General features: G+C 43.4%; 2 protein-coding genes across 3 annotated transcripts; one reads left to right on the forward strand and one right to left on the reverse strand.

Moving 5' to 3' along the window:
* Positions 1 to 936: 936 nt before the first annotated feature.
* si:ch211-106h11.3 (CCN family member 1) lies at positions 937 to 10,371 on the forward strand. Its single transcript, XM_026348976.1, has 5 exons — positions 937 to 1,066; positions 4,041 to 4,254; positions 5,163 to 5,603; positions 6,007 to 6,185; positions 7,308 to 10,371. Exons 1-5 carry the CDS (start codon positions 1,016 to 1,018, stop codon positions 7,611 to 7,613), a joined length of 1,191 nt encoding a protein of 396 aa, XP_026204761.1. The 5' UTR covers positions 937 to 1,015; the 3' UTR covers positions 7,614 to 10,371.
* A 417-nt stretch (positions 10,372 to 10,788) lies between these two features.
* On the reverse strand, positions 10,789 to 16,373 carry ddx39ab (DEAD (Asp-Glu-Ala-Asp) box polypeptide 39Ab). 2 transcript variants are annotated; one of them, XM_026348868.1, is made up of 10 exons: positions 16,244 to 16,373; positions 15,096 to 15,312; positions 14,684 to 14,811; positions 14,285 to 14,561; positions 13,619 to 13,737; positions 13,388 to 13,519; positions 12,974 to 13,083; positions 12,646 to 12,790; positions 12,379 to 12,526; positions 10,789 to 11,433 (listed from the first exon to the last, which is right to left on the reverse strand). In XM_026348868.1, the coding sequence occupies exons 1-10, from the start codon at positions 16,286 to 16,288 to the stop codon at positions 11,417 to 11,419; spliced, it is 1,338 nt and encodes a 445-aa protein (XP_026204653.1). In that variant the 5' UTR covers positions 16,289 to 16,373; the 3' UTR covers positions 10,789 to 11,416. The 2 variants fall into 2 exon arrangements, with proteins under 2 accessions (XP_026204653.1, XP_026204663.1); XM_026348878.1 differs by having other exon boundaries at positions 15,096 to 15,308; positions 16,244 to 16,298.
* Positions 16,374 to 16,661: the final 288 nt, after the last annotated feature.

The following is a 16,661-nucleotide window of genomic DNA, read 5'->3' on the forward strand; positions in this document are numbered from 1 at the left end:
AGCACAAAGAGACAGAACGTGTCTCCAAAGACACAGGGTGTCTCTGCTCCAGGACGTGTGGACGGTCGTTTACATGTGTACACCTTTCATTGTGCCGTCACACCTATAAAAACAGAGAAATACAAAAGTCAGTGATGGACAAACAGAAACCAAGATGCTGGGAGGACAGAATCCTCAGTGAGGAGACAAACGGGACGCTCTGCTTCAGACAGTTTGGTGACGTGCAGGAGGTGATTTACAGAGGATGAGGGAGGATGTTATCATCACTGTTGGCACACGGCTGCAGGCTTCCCTCTGCTTAATGACAGACTGCAGGGAAAACAACTATTTCCCCACCCACCATCCCTCTCACTGAAGTTTAAGGAGCAGCGAGCGCCTGTGCACTGATCCACAGTCAAGTGGAGCAGTGCAGATGTGGAGCCTGCTGATCCTCGGTGGCTATCACCTCCCCTCGTGTCTGTTTACACGATGTTTGCACATGTGCGGTGACCTGGAAACCTGGGAGCAGGTGAAGGATGTGGGGGGAGGAAAAGAGAGCGGGAGGTCATGGCGCTCAGTGTCAGCATCACTCCATCACCCAGCCCCGTGGACCGCTCTGCTCTCATTGTCAGGGTTTGTTCTGTGTCCGTCCACCAGCTCAGTATCCGGACACACGTCTGCGTGAAAAGAACTTTAAAGCATCAAAACTCTTATTTTCCCTCCGACATAAATAAATAAACAGCAGCGTCTCTGTGGAGTAATTCGGAATTTTTATGAATGAGGCATTCATGCTCAGACACGCCCACCACACACAGACGCCACCAATCAGAGTTAGAGTTCCAAATCCCGCCTCCTGCCTCCTGGCAGCTTGCGCCCTGATTGGTTGAGGGTGTGTGGAGTGGGCGTGTCCGTGGAGCTGCTATAAAAACAAGGCTCAAAGTTTGATCGATGGAAAATGAAGGAGGACGTTTGAGGAACCTGGAGCGCGTCGGATTTTACGCTACTGAGGATTTATTGATTTCGACCCGCGGACACGATGCGGACACTGCTGCTGTGCGCGGTGCTGCAGGCGGTGACGGTCGGTTTGGTGAGTGGTCCACTTCATGTTGAGTCGGAATAAGGACTCACGTGTGTCGTACAGTAACGTGAAGTAACGTACAGTAACACGTAGTAACGTGTAGTAACGTGCAGTAACGTGTAGTAACGTGCAGTAACATGTAGTAACGTGTAGTAACGTGCAGTAACGTGCAGTAACATGTAGTAACGTGTAGTAACGTGCAGTAACATGTAGTAACGTGCAGTAACATGTAGTAACGTGAACTAACGTACAGTAACACGTAGTAACGTGTAGTAACGTGTAGTAACGTGCAGTAACATGTAGTAACGTGCAGTAACATGTAGTAACGTGAACTAACGTACAGTAACACGTAGTAACGTGTAGTAACGTGTAGTAACGTGCAGTAACATTTAGTAACGTGCAGTAACATGTAGTAACTTGAAGTAACGTGCAGTAACGTGCAGTAACGTGCAGTAACGTGTAGTAACGTGCAGTAACATGTAGTAACGTGCAGTAACATGTAGTAACGTGAAATAACGTGCAGTAACGTGTAGTAACGTGCAGTAACACGTAGTAACGTGAAGTAACGTACAGTAACTTGAAGTAACTTGCAGTAACGTGCAGTAACGTGTAGTAACATGCAGTAACATGTAGTAACGTGCAGTAACATGTAGTAACGTGCAGTAACATGTAGTAACATGTAGTAACGTGTAGTAACATGTAGTAACGTGCAGTAACATGTAGTAACGTGAAGTAACGTGCAGTAACGTGCAGTAACACGTAGTAACGTGAAGTAACGTACAGTAACTTGAAGTAACTTGCAGTAACGTGTAGTAACATGCAGTAACATGTAGTAACGTGCAGTAACATGCAGTAACATGTAGTAACGTGCAGTAACATGTAGTAACGTGTAGTAACGTGCAGTAATGTGAAGTAACATGTAGTAACGTGCAGTAACATGTAGTAACGTGCAGTAACATGCAGTAATGTGAAGTAACATGTAGTAACGTGCAGTAACATGCAGTAATGTGAAGTAACATGTAGTAACGTGCAGTAACATGCAGTAACGTGCAGTAACGTGCAGTAACATGCAGTAATGTGAAGTAACATGTAGTAACGTGCAGTAACATGCAGTAATGTGAAGTAACATGTAGTAACGTGCAGTAACATGCAGTAACGTGCAGTAACATGTAGTAACGTGCAGTAACATGCAGTAATGTGAAGTAACATGTAGTAACACGTAGTAACGTCCAGTAACATGCAGTAATGTGAAGTAACATGTAGTAACACGTGGTAACGTGCAGTAACATGCAGTAATGTGAAGTAACGTTCCTTTGGTCGGTCTCTCTGCATCTTTTCTCTGATTCAAGCAGCTCTGACAAGACGAACATGAAAAACCCACTAATACAAGTTAACACGGATTATAACAAGTTCAAAATGAAAATGTGTTAAACACAGACACAAGTAGAAAAATAATCCCTCATCTTTTTTATTCTTTTATTTCATTTATTCCACTGACTCATTTCTGCATTTGAAATTTAAATATCTCCTCCGTGTTGGTAATGCAGGAGGATTAAATCCTATTTACTATTTATAACGTAGAAACTTTCCACTTCTTTATTTTGTCCCTTCGTGTCACGGTGTGGGGTCTGAAGACCTCGAGGAAAAATGTGCTCACTAAAGGATATGAATATTCAAAATATTTTTATTAAATTATTATTATTTTATTAATTAAACATGAAAAGGAGCTGATTAGTTTATATAGAATATGCTGAGAAATCCCTGCATTGTACTAAAAATACCACAAATAAGGTACAAATTATACTTAAAGGGGCAAATATGAGTGTTATATTTTTTATATTTCTATATTTTATATTAGCAGTTTGATCTTTTTTGTTAATCTGTTGAACTGCATCATGTTACCAGTAACATACTAAGTAAATGTTGTATAAAGTACCATACTCAGTAGTAGCTCAACTTTGTACTCAAGTGCAAAACTTGAGTAAATGTACTTAGTTATTTTCCTCCACACTTGTTTCTACTTCCTTACACACATTTAGACACTTATTTAAATCAAATCAAACATGATCAACACTCATAAAGTACAGTTAGTGTCGATACTTGTAACTATATAAAAACAAATATCTACAGGAGTATTCGGGTTGTAGCAGGTCACAGGATGTTCACTGTCAATGTAGTAATACCACAGTGTAGAAATACTCTATTACAAGGAAAAGTCATGTGCTCAAAATATTAAATAAGTAGTTTTACAAAAGTATTCATAGAAAAAATTATATAAGGTGCCAAAAGTACAAGTACTCATGTAGAATACTTAATATTCAGAATACTGTGGCGTTCATCACATTAATGTCACAGCTGTTAAAGTTTGAGCTAAACTTAATCTTGTACTTACTTGTACTCTTTAATTTACTGTAATCTATAGTAATATTCCAAAATAATACTTTGTATATTATATTTTGTATTTAATATTCTGAAAATGAAAATAGTCTTCAGAGTAAAAGTATCATAACATAATAAAGTACTTAGAATACCTAGTTACTTTTTACCCCTGGTGGTGTTTAATAATACCCAGTGAGGAATATGACATCCAGCCTTTGCCCCCCCCAGCAGTCAGGGGAACCAAGACCTGGTTTTAGTGTGGACCATCAGATCTCAGTACCTGCTGGGAGTTGATGCAGTGGCTCTGGTGTGTGTGGAGTGATGGGGGGTGGGAAACAAAGGCTGCAGGAGCAGGGAGGTGGGTGTTTTTGGGGACCAGAGAACGTCCCTTTCATTCCTGCTCGCCTGGCGAATGCCAAGCGGAAGGCGACATGGGGTCACAGATACCCGTGCAGGCTCGGGGACAGTGCTGGGTATTCAGCCGAGGTCCAAACCACACACACTGAGGAATTTCTGTGATCTGTGTAACATGAGTCACTGTTGTCCTCCCTCGTCCTTTTACATGAAGCACTTTTTAATATGATGTTAATGTTCTGTGTTCCAGGTGACTGCAGGCTGCCCAGTGGTGTGTGAGTGTCCAGCGAGGCCCCCGACCTGCCCCCCAGGAGTCAGCTCTGTGCCGGACGGCTGCGGCTGCTGCAAGGTGTGCGCCGCGCAGCTCAACCAGGACTGCCACGAAGGGCGACCCTGTGACCACCACAAAGGCCTGGAGTGCAACTACGGCAACGACGTGGGACGGACGCACGGCATCTGCAGGGGTGCGTACACCCCAGAGGTGGAAGTGAAGGAGGCGAGGGAGGGGTTAAAGACTGGGGTTGAGTGAGGGAATGTGTAACTTCAGGGTGGGGAATCTGGTTTCCGCGCCAAGCGGCTGGAGAGTCTCTTTGAGGTTTGAAGCTCGTGCCACATTTCGACAACAGAGCACCTTCATGAGCTGCGACTGAAACCGGGCCAAAGCCGGGATTTATATAAGTAGTTCAGTGTGTACACAAACACACACAGGGGTATTTTTATATGGCTGTTTATTTGGGGGTGTTCCTATATAAAGGGGGGTATCCGGGGTGTTGTATGGGGAGTCCCACTGAGGCAGCGAAGGGGAAGAACACTGTAAACAAGTTCCTCTCTGGTCTAAGAATAGAGCTCCATAAATCTGGAGATAGAGTCTCTGCCTCTCTGCACATATTAAAGGCCGAGCAGCTTTATTTATACAGCACATTTCATACACCGGCTAATTCAAAGTGCTTCACGCAAATATGAATATGAATATGAAGATATATATATATTGTTAGATGTAAACACAAATATGAAAATGTAACAATATAAAAACTATTAAAAATCTAAATCAGATGCATTAGAATGAACCTCATGTTGTTATATGATGAATACACACTGACTATCTACTGGTACACGTTGTAGACACAGCAGCTCTGCTCTCAGTCGGGGCCTCGTGCTGCACGTGTGAACAAAACATTTACACAAAGTGGTTTGTTGTGGAAATGGATCAAATTCTGTTTTTATACTTTAATAACATCACATCAGTAAAGAGCCACCTCTGGTTGATTGGAGGGAAGAGTCTGGGCTCCAGCATCCAGAGTTGCCCCCTCCTGCATGCACCTTGATTTCAGCAGTGTCTTGACCAACTTGTCTTCTTCTTCTCCCCCCTCAGCGAAAGCAGAGGGACGCTCATGCGAGTACAACGGGCGGATTTATCAAAACGGAGAGAACTTCCGCGCTGGCTGCGAGCACCAGTGCACCTGCATCGACGGAGCCGTGGGCTGCATGCCCCTTTGCCCCAGCCACGTGCCCTTGGCGTCCCCGTCCTGCCCTGCCCCACAGCTGGTCAAGGTGCCCGGCCAGTGCTGCCTCAGCATCGACTGCCACAGAGGAACCACCGTCGTGCCCCCTGCACACCGACGACCCCAAGCTCCTGCATACCCGCCTTACCCTTTCATCCCCTACCCGGCCTACCCCTACCCAAAGCCTTATCCAAAGCTGTACCGCAAGCTGTACCCCTACAAACCCAAGAAGGAGAAGGACGCCCTGGGCAACGAGCTGGTGGAGGGGGGCCGCAAGTGGGACAAGCTACGTGGAAACAAGCACCTGGCGGGTAAGACGGGGTGCCGCCGTGTCGCCTCACAGCGTCTGTTTCCTGTTCAGCATCATGTTTATGTTTTAGCCATTTTAGCCCCTGACGCACAAACGGCCCCACTGTGCGCCCCTCCCTCTGCGTCTGTGTGTGTCAGCGTTTATGTGAGGCTTGTTTTCCACTGGCTCCTTGCACACCAGAGGTTCTCTCCCTCTCACACAGCACATACCTCTGTCACCCAGCGTTGCCTCTCTGTAATCACCCTCTCTGTGCGTCAGTGTTGCCTGGTCAGTGAATGAGGCCTGTGTGCCTCCGCTTTTCCCTCTCTCTCTCTCCCTCTCACCCTTTTCCCCACAGTTTTACCTCTGCTGATGTTGCTTCTGTTGTCTGACTCTCACCCATTGTTCTTTTTCATCTCCACTAGCATGGAGGCAGGTGGGAGACCAGTGTACGGTTCAGACTACTTCCTGGTCTCAGTGTTCTCGGAGCTGTGGGATGGGCGTTTCCTCTCGTGTTACCAACGACAATGCCCGCTGTAAGCTGATCAAGGAGACGCGTCTGTGCAACATTCGGCCCTGCAGCTCCATGTCTATGCCTGTCAAGGTGAGGAATGTGTTTGGTGCTTTTCTATAAAGGGATAGATTGCACTGCTTCCTCTGATGACCCACAACTAAGCAGCGGAGCCACCAGGCTAAATGGATTCAGGAGCTCTCAAGGGGTCAGATTGGTATTAATATCATGGCATTTAAACAGCCTCCGCCCCTGAAACCATCTGTGGCCGGAGGCTTTTTTGTCTATTCACAGCTCTGTTGCTGAGCGGTGGGACGATGACAGAGCTGGTTTCTACCTACGTTCACGTCACGGAGTCCAGATGTGACTGGACTCAGTCGAACCGCCAAACGGAAACAGAAGCAACAAAACCTCAGAAACCGCTGGTTATGTTCTTAAATGCTGTTCTTATACGTCTCTGTTTATTTTACCAGCTGCGTGAAGCCGACGCTGAACGACTGTCGATATGTGAGACAATAAAAACCCACATGAATCCTGATCCTGACAGCGGCCTCAGAGCCACAGATCTAGGACCACATATGAAACTGGTCTAGATCCACATTTGTTTTCAGGGTCAGATGAGTTGATCCCACTCTCTGTATGTCACTGTAAACTAGTTTTTAAACTTAGCCCACTCTGTGGCTCCGTCCCGTTTCAAACACTCGTCCACTTTTCATCGGACTCTCACGAAGCTGAAAGCTCGTCATCTGCTGCTCTGACCTTTATTTAGTTTTTTATTTGAAACGTTCAGAGTGATGCTGGAAAAAGTAAGTGAAACATGGTTTTAATCACTGGTTTGATCCTTTGGACCATTCTTCCTCACAGAGGAAGGACAGATTCAGCTCAAACACATTCTCCGGATCTCCTCACGTCATTCCACAGGGCCTGGAGGTGGATTTATGGACAGTATCCTGAAGATACCTGCATACCTTCATTTTCCCTTTGTGAAGACAAACCGTCCAGGTCCAGAGCAGCGAAGCTCCAAATCGTGATGCTTTCTTGTTGAAGTTTGCCAAAGAGCCCCTTGTTAACCACAGGATTCGTGCACTGCACATGTACTATTGACTTCCGTCACCGTCACTCTGAATGTTTGACATGAAACATCACGACTCTTTCTTCTTTCTCGCCGTGATGTCCTGATGAACCTTTCATTCATTTCACTCTTTCTCTCTGCAGAAAGGACGGAAGTGCTCTCGCACCCACAAGGCCCCGGAGCCCCACCGCCTGTCCTACGCCGGCTGCAGGAGCACTCGCCTCTACAGGCCCAACTACTGCGGCGTGTGCAGGGACGGACGTTGCTGCTCGCCGCGGCGCACGCGCACGGCCAGCGTGACCTTTGCCTGCCCCGACGGCGAACGCTTCAACAGGTCTGTGATGTTCATCCAGTCCTGCAAGTGCAGCGGCGAGTGCAACCATCTCAACGAGGCCGCCATGCCTCCGCAGCGATGGCTGTACGGAGACACGCACAAATTCATCGACTAGTGGTTTCACCCCCTCGACCTACATTCCTTCACAATAAAACACTTGAGCCCCCCCCCCATAGTGATCCCCATCGTAGCCTAGCTGTTCTTAGTGTATCTATGAGTAGACGCAAGCAAAACATCTTTTGTGGAAGAGTGGAGGGGAGGAACGGGGAGAAGAACAATCAGCACAGTGACCAGCTGCTGCTGTAGTGTAGATACAAACTGTTTCACCAAATGTCCTCTGAGGTTCTGGGAGACTCTTGTTGGGGGCAACAAAGCAGGAGCCGACACACAAGAAGAACTGATGATGTGGAGTCATCACAGTTCCTGAACTGGTCTGACCGGATGATAGGAAGCTGGTCTGATGGTGCTTTGGATCGGCTGGAATCACATGTCTGTGCACTGTGGGGGGGTGGAGAGGAGCGCGGCTTGTGTCTTTCTGCAGTATTTATTCGTTGGTATTTATTGTTGGGACAGACGGCGTCCTGAAGGTGCTGCTCCATCTGCAGCACCTGAGAGGACAAAGCAGCCGAACTCTGTCAGCCGGGAGGGGAGAGGACGACCCGCAGAATTCAGGGTCGCAGCCGAGGTCACATCGGACACAGAGCCGAACCCACTACAGAAGAAGAGAAGAGCAGCGACGTGTCGACACTGTAGTGGCGACAACATGTCAGAGGCTGTTTGCACAGCTGGACCCATCCCGACCTTCCCTAAACAGGAAACTGAGACATTTAGCAAGCGGCAGAAGAACAAGCCTGGGATTCTGGCGACGTGAAGTCGACCGACTAATTCTGTGTAAATTACAATCCACTGTCTGGTTTGCTTTAAAAATACAACCGAGGTAAACGTGTAATTAGTGACGAGCAGTTGGAACCGCTCTGGACTGGAATCGAGCAGCAAACTGTGTGTTCAAGTGGTTTCATGGGACAAAACCCGGACGTACTGGAGTATTTCTACTTCATGTTACTTTAGATTTCTACTTTACTTCGTTTTAAAGGCAGATTCCGTGTTTTTTCCTTCACTTCACTTCACAGCTGGATCACGTCCAGCACCACAGAAAAGTTTCACATATAATAGAAATATTGCAAAGACTAAGTCTAACCCTAACTGCTCAAGACCAAACCGTGTGAGATCATCAGATGTTTCACAAACTGTTAAATACACTAAATGAATATGAAACAAAAACACATCAATAGTTAAATAATAAAATAAAATACGACATGCTGAACATCAGTCAATGGTTCTATCAGGTTTTACTATTATTACTATTTAAAATCATTTTGCTGATCAAATGTCTGCACTTGTGAATGAAGCACCAGTAAAGGAGTATTTTCACATTGGTGTACTAGTACTTTTACTGAAGTAAAGTATTTTTGGTCTGTGACGGTTTCTGTTTTTATAAAGAGCTTACTCTGGTGAGATATAGTACATTTGCCAGTACAAGTACAAGTACATTTTTGAGTATTTGTATTTTAGTTGTTCTGCTTTTCTACAGCTGATAAAAACGAGGACTTTATGTATGATAATCGTATAAAATACAAATACACATATTTTAAGATTAAACTACTGATTCTGTTTCTGAATTAAAAAAACTTTGAAGCGTCAAAAATGTTCATAAATACAGAAAGAAAAAGTAAAAATACAGAAACCTTTTATTATGTCTACGGCATCTTTTTTTTAACTGATACTTTTACTTAAGCCCAGTTCTGAGTATTATGACTTATTTTATACTGCTTAGTTTCAGAAAACGTCATTTTCATTTTCTGATGTCATTACTGGTTAAGACATGTTTTTAAAGCTGAATTCAGACGTTTGTGTTGTTGTTGATACTTTAACCTTTAAATTGTGTTAATAAAAGTACACGTGATACACAACACCGTCCAACAATCGAAATCCAATCCTGTACTATACTTTCTGCATAATGAGTAGTTTTACTTTTGGTACTTTCAGTACATTTTGTTGAACTTTTACTTCAGTGGGATTTTGAATTCAGGACTTTTGCTTGTAATTGACTTCCTATGTTAATTTACTACAGAACACTGATATTTACTTCAGACTGAGACTTTGAATAGAATAATCCTTTGCTGATTAATTTGTCACAATTATTAAGAAGAAAATAAAATTCTAATTTTACTGAACATTGAGCGCAGCTACAACAGTGATGTGCTGCATTACTGCATCAGTATTAATATATACTGTACTTCCAGTATGAGTACTTTTACTTGTAATGGAGTCTTCTTCACACTACAGTAGCAGTACAGCTGCCTTGATTCACGACTTCATCTTGTGTCCTGTGTGATGTGAGGTGCAGGATTGAGAGGACACAACGTAAACTTCATTGTTTTATGTTGTACCATAAAACAGTGGCTTATATATTATTTTCACTTCTCTGGGAAACAGGAAATATTTGTTTCTCTGCACCTTTTACTTCAGCGACTCTGCAGCCTGTTAAACTGTTGGGTTCATTTTAACTTTGAGGTGATTAAACATATGTTCTGATGCTTTCTGCTCATTTAGATGCTGTGGTTTTGGTGTCGTATGTGTAGGTTTGTTCAACTCTCCGTACAGCAGCTATGTACAGACGCATTGATACTTTCAATCTGCTGTATAAAGTCCAGTCCTGTTACTGACTTATCCTGAACGAGGCTGGGTTCAGATCTTCGAGCATCAAGTGCCAAGTTGAAACATGATGATTGTATGTCTGCTAATGTACATTAATAACATCTGTAATAATAATGTTGTGCTTTTTGAGAATACATATTAAAATGTGAACAAAGGTTCTTCCTCCGGTTAAAGGTAAAGTTCTGGTTTATCAGTTTGGAAGATTAATACTGAGACAGCAGCTTCTGATGCTATAAGTTACCGTGATGTTTATCAGATCTAATGTTCAACGTCTCGGTTGACTAATAAAAAAAAAGACTAATATTTAAATACTGTACTTCAACATGATTTGGAGGTACGTGTACCAGACCATTTCATACAAACTCAGTACACCGAGTACTGCGTAAACTGCACATACTGAAGTTTTACTCTGGATGAAGCAACTGTCAGAACATAAAGGGTCCTGCTGTTCTTGTCCTATTTGCTCTTTAATGGTGATGTTTGACAGAAGATGATCAACGTTCAGTTTCACTTTAGATGCTGCTTGTTCTATATTCTCTGAGCAGCATACAATTAATCACATTTTGTCAGTGTAGTTTTGTATGTGAAGTGTTTTAATACATTTGAAACCAAAACAAAGTGGTTACACAGTAGCTAGAGACAAATTGGTATTAAAAATCTGTAAATTCACCAGCAGGACTCCACTTGGTCACTTCATTTATTGGAGGCATTCAAAGTTGGAGCTGCCATGAGCCAAAAAAAAAACAAACAAAAAAAACAAAACAAAACACTTCAACTACCGTTACTTTCTATAGATCAGCCTTTCAGGGGGACAGGGGACGAAAAAAAACAAACCCCGATACAAACTAGTTTTCACATTTAAAAAAACAAAAAGGCTCAAAATAATCTAACATGTTCCTCAGAACTTCTGTGAATGCTTCACTGCAGCTGCAGATTAAAGTCAATGTTGTAGACACAAGAACAGCTTCACAGGAGACAATCAAAATGGCATTTTATAAAAAGTTTTAATTTCATTGAGGAAAAAAACAAAACAAAACTGTAAAAGACAAATTAAAATCAACCGCAGCCCCACAAACGGACAATAAAAATAAAAGTTTGGTGAACACAGGGAACACACAGAGCTTTAAAATCAACAGTGAAGTACGTCCAAAAACAAGACACAAGATCCACAGAGAGGAGATGTCTGCTCGGCCGGAGGACTCATCTGGACTGTTCAACTGAGGAGGGACAGAGGAGGAGACATGTGAACCACCAGCATGATGAGTAACAGCTGAGCATACCAACGTTTCAGCAACAGGTTAAACACGTAAGAGATTTGATGAGAGCGCCACAGAGTCACGGCAGCAACAACTGTTGTGAGGAGCCAAAATGGCTGAAGGGTTATTACCCCCACAGATCTCAACTCCCAGTTTTAATGTTAATGGTTGTTTTCATAGCCGAGTGCTTTGAATAACCACATTACAACCATTAAATCATGTCAGGCTGAGACACTGACCCTTCACAGCTCTAACAAACGCATCAGTTGATGTATTTAGACTGTACGACGACAGCAGCTGATGCTGCGTCACTACAATTGTAAACTATCAGCTTTCACTTCAATATACTGTATCACACAATAGTTTTTAATGAAAGTTTACTGTGGCAGACAGTGGTTAATGTGTTTAAACTGTTCAATTACACAACTATAGAAATAACTTAATACCAGCAGCTCGAAACAGTGTACACCTGCTTTATCACTACTGGTATTAGGAAGTATTATACTTCAACTTTGTTAAATTCAGACAGTCTGCTAAGTTTGAGAAATAATCCGATTACTGATGTGCTGCATATATGTAAATTTAGAGAAACCAAGTTACTACAGCGCAGCTAAACTGACATCAAGTCATACTTGAGTTTTGTTTTCTATATTAACAGGAACTGATTTAATCCGACTGCTCCTAGTTTGTTTTACTCTGTTGAGGCACATTAAACCTTAATCCTGTGATTCGTCTTGTCCACCAAACGGCAAACTACCGCGTTTTCCAACAAGGTATTACTCGAAAGTTTACATCTGTGAAACTGTAAATATGGAAAATCTTAATGCATCAATGGGGGCGAATCTTGAACTGGTTGGACTTAGGAGGTTAATGAGATCCAGTATTGCTGCACCTCTGCAGACTTACTGTAAGAGGAGATGTCGATCTCGTCTGGCAGCTCGGCCACATTGACCTCGAAGCGGTCCTGCACATCGTTCAGAGTCTTGGCATCGGTCTCGTCTGACACGAAGGTTATGGCCAGACCTTTGGTTCCAAACCTGCCAGCACGAGCAACCTAACGCGTGGAGAGTGACACGAGAATCAAACACGTGACACAATCAGCAAATTACGATGCAGTGTAGACACACCACAAAACAAAACACACTTCAGTCATTTGTCTTTCTTCGTTCTCACCCTGTGCAGATACGTGTCGGAATCTTCTGGCATGTCGTAGTTGAAGACGATGTTCACACGCTCAATGTCCATCCCTCTGCCAAACAGGTTTGTGGCCACCAAGATCCGCCTCTGGAAGTCCTTGAACTGCTGATAGCGAGACAGCCTGGGGAGTTTGGACAGAGCCAGAGAGGATTATGAACACAGCTGCTGTGGGCATCAATCGGCCGTATCACTGATGTGTTAACTGATGAGGCCTCGGGCTCCATAAACATGTTCGGCATTCAGAGACAGACGGAGCATGTGTTAATGAGTGTAAGAGAGGTGTGTAAGAGTGAGGAAGCTTCACCTCTCCTCCTGAGCCATCCCCCTGTGGATGGCAATGGCCGGGAAGTTTTGTTCCACCAGGAGCTGGGACAGAGCGATGCAGCGCTGAACTGACTTGACAAAGATCACCACCTAGAGGCAGAACAAAGGTATTAAAAACGGGTTCTCAGGCAGAAACCTGGGAGAGACACAAGGAGCTGCAAGCTCTGCAGCGTCATCTGTTGTGTATTTTCAATCTTGTCTGGACATTTTTTACTGATTCTTCCAGGACAGATCACATCAGTGGTACCAAACATGAAGACTGGATCTCAGCTCCTCTAACTGGATAAATAAGCATATGTTCTGTGTAGATGTATACCTGCCCTGCTGGTAAATGTCAGACAGACCTAAATGTCTGTCACACCTTGATTACAGTACATTGTATTTTGCACTATACCTGGTTGAACTCCAAAACATCAAGCAGGTCAAAGAGCTTGCGGTTCTTCTCGCTGTCCTTCAGTTTGCAGTAGTACTGTTGCAGACCGTGGAGTGTGAGTTTGGTCTCGTCGTCCACAAACACTTCCATGGGCTGCACAGGAGACAAAGATACCACATGAGCATCTAGCAGCAAAGTATCAGTGACTAATGTATGGGGGAACTCTGCACCAACTCTTCATGGTTAACTTACATCCTGCATGAATTTGCGGCAGACCGGTCGGATTTCTTTGCTCAGTGTTGCGCTGAACATCATGACCTGCTTCTCGTGGGGTGTGATCCTGAAGATGTCCTGAACATCACGCCTCATGTCTGTCACACAAAAACCCATCATATGATTACATGCAACGTAACTAGTTTGGTCTTAAGTTGTGTCTATTGTACACACCACTGATTAATAACAGAACAGTTTACGTTTAGTCTGGCTTCTTCTCAATCTTGTGCTTTGTGGCATTATAAGAGTCTTTAGTTGTTAGGACTGGGGAAAATATCAGTTATGATATTCTCTTGATAACATTTTCCTGTCCTAGCAATGGCAGCTTTACCGCTCCACACAGTCTGTAACTACTTCTAAACATGTCTGACAATTTCTAAATAGTATTGGTGTTCATTCTTTTTTGTGCAGTGATTCACTAAGCTGAGCAGCCAAAGCAGGCTCTCGCAGCAGCAGCTTGGTTCTTCTGAGCTTTCTACCGCTTTGCTCTTATGTCTCCCAAAGTCTGTAATACACACTAGTTCTCGTTAACCAAACAACTCCAAGTCAGCTGTCAGACATTTAAGAATTCCGGTCAGTTTTGTCACGTGATGCAATGTATTTAGGGCACCTCGGGGAGTTTGAAAAAGAAAGGAGAAAACTCACCTAGCTGCTCCAACATCTTGTCACACTCATCCAGGACGAAATGCTTGACGTTTTTCAGACTGAGCGTCTTGTTACGGATCAGAGCGAGGATGCGACCCGGCGTTCCGACAACAATATGAGGGCAGTTCTTCTTCAAGACTTCCTCGTCCTTCTTGATGGCCAGGCCGCCAAAGAAAACAGCCGCTTTTACCGTTGGCATGTACTTGGAGAAACGCTCGTACTCTTTACTGATCTGGAAGGCCAGCTCTCGCGTGTGGCACATGACTAATACAGACACCTGAGGAGCAGACACAAACCAAATGAGGTAGCAGATTTAGACTTGATAAGAGGATGAAATCAAAAGCTTGTTTTAGAAACTCAAAATGTCCAATTTTGTTGCAGACAGTTTACCATACTGACCTGTCCATCCACGGGTTCGATCTGTTGCAGAGTGGCCAGGACAAACACTGCCGTCTTGCCCATACCAGACTTGGCCTGGCACAGGATGTCCATACCGAGGATAGCCTGAGGGATGCACTCATGCTGGACTGTATGAAAAATACACAAATATTGTTTTGTTTTTTTTGTTTTTTTATTGATGCACTTCACATTTAACAAGACAAACACAGCAGGTCCAACTACACATTGATGCCGACTCAGTAGCTAGGTTAGTAGTGACTAAGTGCAGAATTGTGAAATTATCCTTAAAGAAAAGGCTGTTGTGTTGCTATGGTTTAGTGAATTGATTGCCAACAAAAAAACAACAAAATATACACTCACACTAAAGTCACTCATATTTAACTACAACCAACACATCTATATGCCCACTCACCTTCAGATGGATGCTCAAAACCACAGTCGATAATGGCACGGAGAAGCTCTGGTTTGAGCAGGAAATCTCTGAAGCCAGAGCTGTGGATAGAAACGTAGGAGCCCTTCACCTCCTTCTTTCCTGCAGGTGTGGCGCTCTCGGGGGCTCCCTGTGGCTCTTCATCTTCTTCGTAATCGAGCAGCTCGTTGTCAACATCATTCTCGGCCATTGTGTCTGTCTGAAACAGAACACGCTCTTGGTTAATAACATGTTTGCTTCTGTAAGATCAGTTAACATTTAAAACGTTTCTTTGGTGTGTAGCTCCAACATTTATTTCTACTAACTAAATGTTTAAAAAGGAGATGATGTGATAATTAAGCACACCTGTTGTTGCCATTCCCTGCCAGATGATATCAAACCATTTTCCCATGTCTGCAAAAAGCTGGACTGAGTGATTTATCCGTAGTAAGTTCACAAGTTATAGTGAGTTAGTTAAGATTTGTATACATTGCGAAACTGCTACTGATGTAAATCCTACAAATCAACAAAGTCGTGTGCACCCCGCTTCCTCCATTATAACATATGAAGACCGTGAGTTAGCAATGTAGGCTAATTTCGAAACATTAAAAGAAAACATGCTTAACAACATACTTACATTAAAACTAACGCACCGGATGTGAATAGTGTCGTACACTATAATACAAACTAATCTGGTCTCAGGGTTTGGTCACTCTGCCGGATTAACCAGACCGGTTAGCTTATGAGCTAAACTAGAACGCTATTGTGTTGCATAACTAGTGCTAACGTGGCAAGCTAACTTGCAAAAAGGCAGAAGATATTCGTTAAGTGATAGAAAGAGAACGTTACAAATATATAACGAACAGATAATCTGATAACGCGTTAGGAGGAATATAAAAACGCTCCGTGTTTATAAAAACTTTAATTTAACAAAACAGACAACGAATGGAGAGCTGGCTAAGCTAACTAATGCTAGGCTAAAAACCGCTAGCCAACTCCCTCAAGCAAACAATGAAAGAACCCATTTCATTAGTAAGTAGCTATGTTGTTACTTAAGCAAATTAAACTTAATGTAGAAGTTGATGCATATATTCGTTGAACTTCTAAAAAGACACAAGCGGTTGGAATAAACTCAATAGCACATTTTTTACCGTTTCGGCGTTAGCTGCGAGTCCCCCTTCAGATCCGAACCGCATGGGCAGGCCTCAGTGGGTTTATACAAGCAACCGGAAGTCCCGCCTCCGCACAGGCGCACCAACGTGATTGGTGGTTTTGGACGGCAACCGGCAAACGCAGGCAGTGATTGGACAAAAAGTGTGCCGCAGTTTAAAAAAGCGGGATACAGCGGTACGAGACCCGAGGTAAGGGTGCGTACGAGGGACAAACAGAACCAACAAACATTTAACGAATACATTGTGCTAAAAGACGTCAATATTCTTATTTAAATATAAATATATATGTTAATTAGTTACTAGTTTTGAATAACACTACATATTTTTACATTATACACTTATTATTCCAAAAAGTATTAAATCATATTCTACTAATTTTATTGATTTTAAGATTGAC

Source organism: Anabas testudineus, chromosome 8, assembly GCF_900324465.2.
Source record: "Anabas testudineus chromosome 8, fAnaTes1.2, whole genome shotgun sequence".
In the NCBI taxonomy this organism is placed as follows: domain Eukaryota; kingdom Metazoa; phylum Chordata; class Actinopteri; order Anabantiformes; family Anabantidae; genus Anabas; species Anabas testudineus.